At 43.6% G+C, this 809-nt stretch overlaps 1 protein-coding gene across 1 annotated transcript in view; it reads left to right on the top strand.

Moving 5' to 3' along the window:
- LOC107568657 (GTPase IMAP family member 4-like) overlaps positions 1 to 809 on the top strand; it is a 4934-nt gene that overhangs the window by 1911 nt on the left and 2214 nt on the right. Inside the window, exon 2 of the mRNA XM_016254631.1 lies at positions 73 to 767. Coding sequence (XP_016110117.1) covers positions 73 to 767 — 695 coding nt within the window. The remainder of the gene's footprint in view (positions 1 to 72; positions 768 to 809) is intronic.

The following is an 809-nucleotide window of genomic DNA, read 5'->3' as shown; positions in this document are numbered from 1 at the left end:
CAAACCATATTATCTGATATATAATTTTAATTTTATTTATTTGTTTGTTTGTAAATTATGTTTAAATATAAGATATTCTTCTCTCGTTATCAGATCTGAGGATTGTTCTAGTGGGAAAAACTGGAGCAGGAAAGAGTTCAACTGGAAACACTATATTGGGTGAAAAGTGTTTTCAGAGCGCTAGTTCACCAGAGTCAGTTACTACAACCTGTGAGAGAGGAGAAGTGGTGATGGGAGACACAAACATCTCAGTGACTGACACTCCAGGCCTGTTTGATACTGAAATGTCAGAAGAACAACTGAGTGCTGAGATCAAGAACTGCGTCTACAAGTCTGTTCCTGGTCCTCATGCGTTCCTGCTGGTCATCAGACTGGGTCTGAGATTCACAGACGAGGAGAGAAACGCAGTGAGATGGATTCAGGAGAACTTCGGAGAAGATACAGCTCGTTACACCATCGTTCTGTTCACTCACGCTGATCATCTGAAGGGTGAACCGTTAGATGAGTATATCAAAAGAAGTAGAAAACTCAGGGCTCTTGTTGATTCATGTGGTGGCAGATTTCACTCATTCGATAATGAGAACATGAGGAACCGCTCTCAGGTCACAGGACTGCTGGAGAAGATTGAGAAGATGGTGGAGGAGAATGGAGGACAGCACTACACTAATGAGATGTATGCACAAGCCCAGGAAGAGATCCAGCGGAAGGCTTTTAGACAAAACATGATAGACTGGGGGGGGACAATTCTAACAGCAGGAGCAGGAGCAGTAATAGGAGCAGCAGTAGTAGCAGGAGCAGGAGCAGCAGTT

This window comes from Sinocyclocheilus grahami, unplaced genomic scaffold, assembly GCF_001515645.1.
Source record: "Sinocyclocheilus grahami isolate Dianchi unplaced genomic scaffold, SAMN03320097.WGS_v1.1 scaffold1269.1, whole genome shotgun sequence".
Lineage (NCBI taxonomy): Eukaryota > Metazoa > Chordata > Actinopteri > Cypriniformes > Cyprinidae > Sinocyclocheilus > Sinocyclocheilus grahami.
Note: the sequence above shows the minus strand (reverse complement) of the source record. Positions and strands in the feature narration are given on the sequence as shown.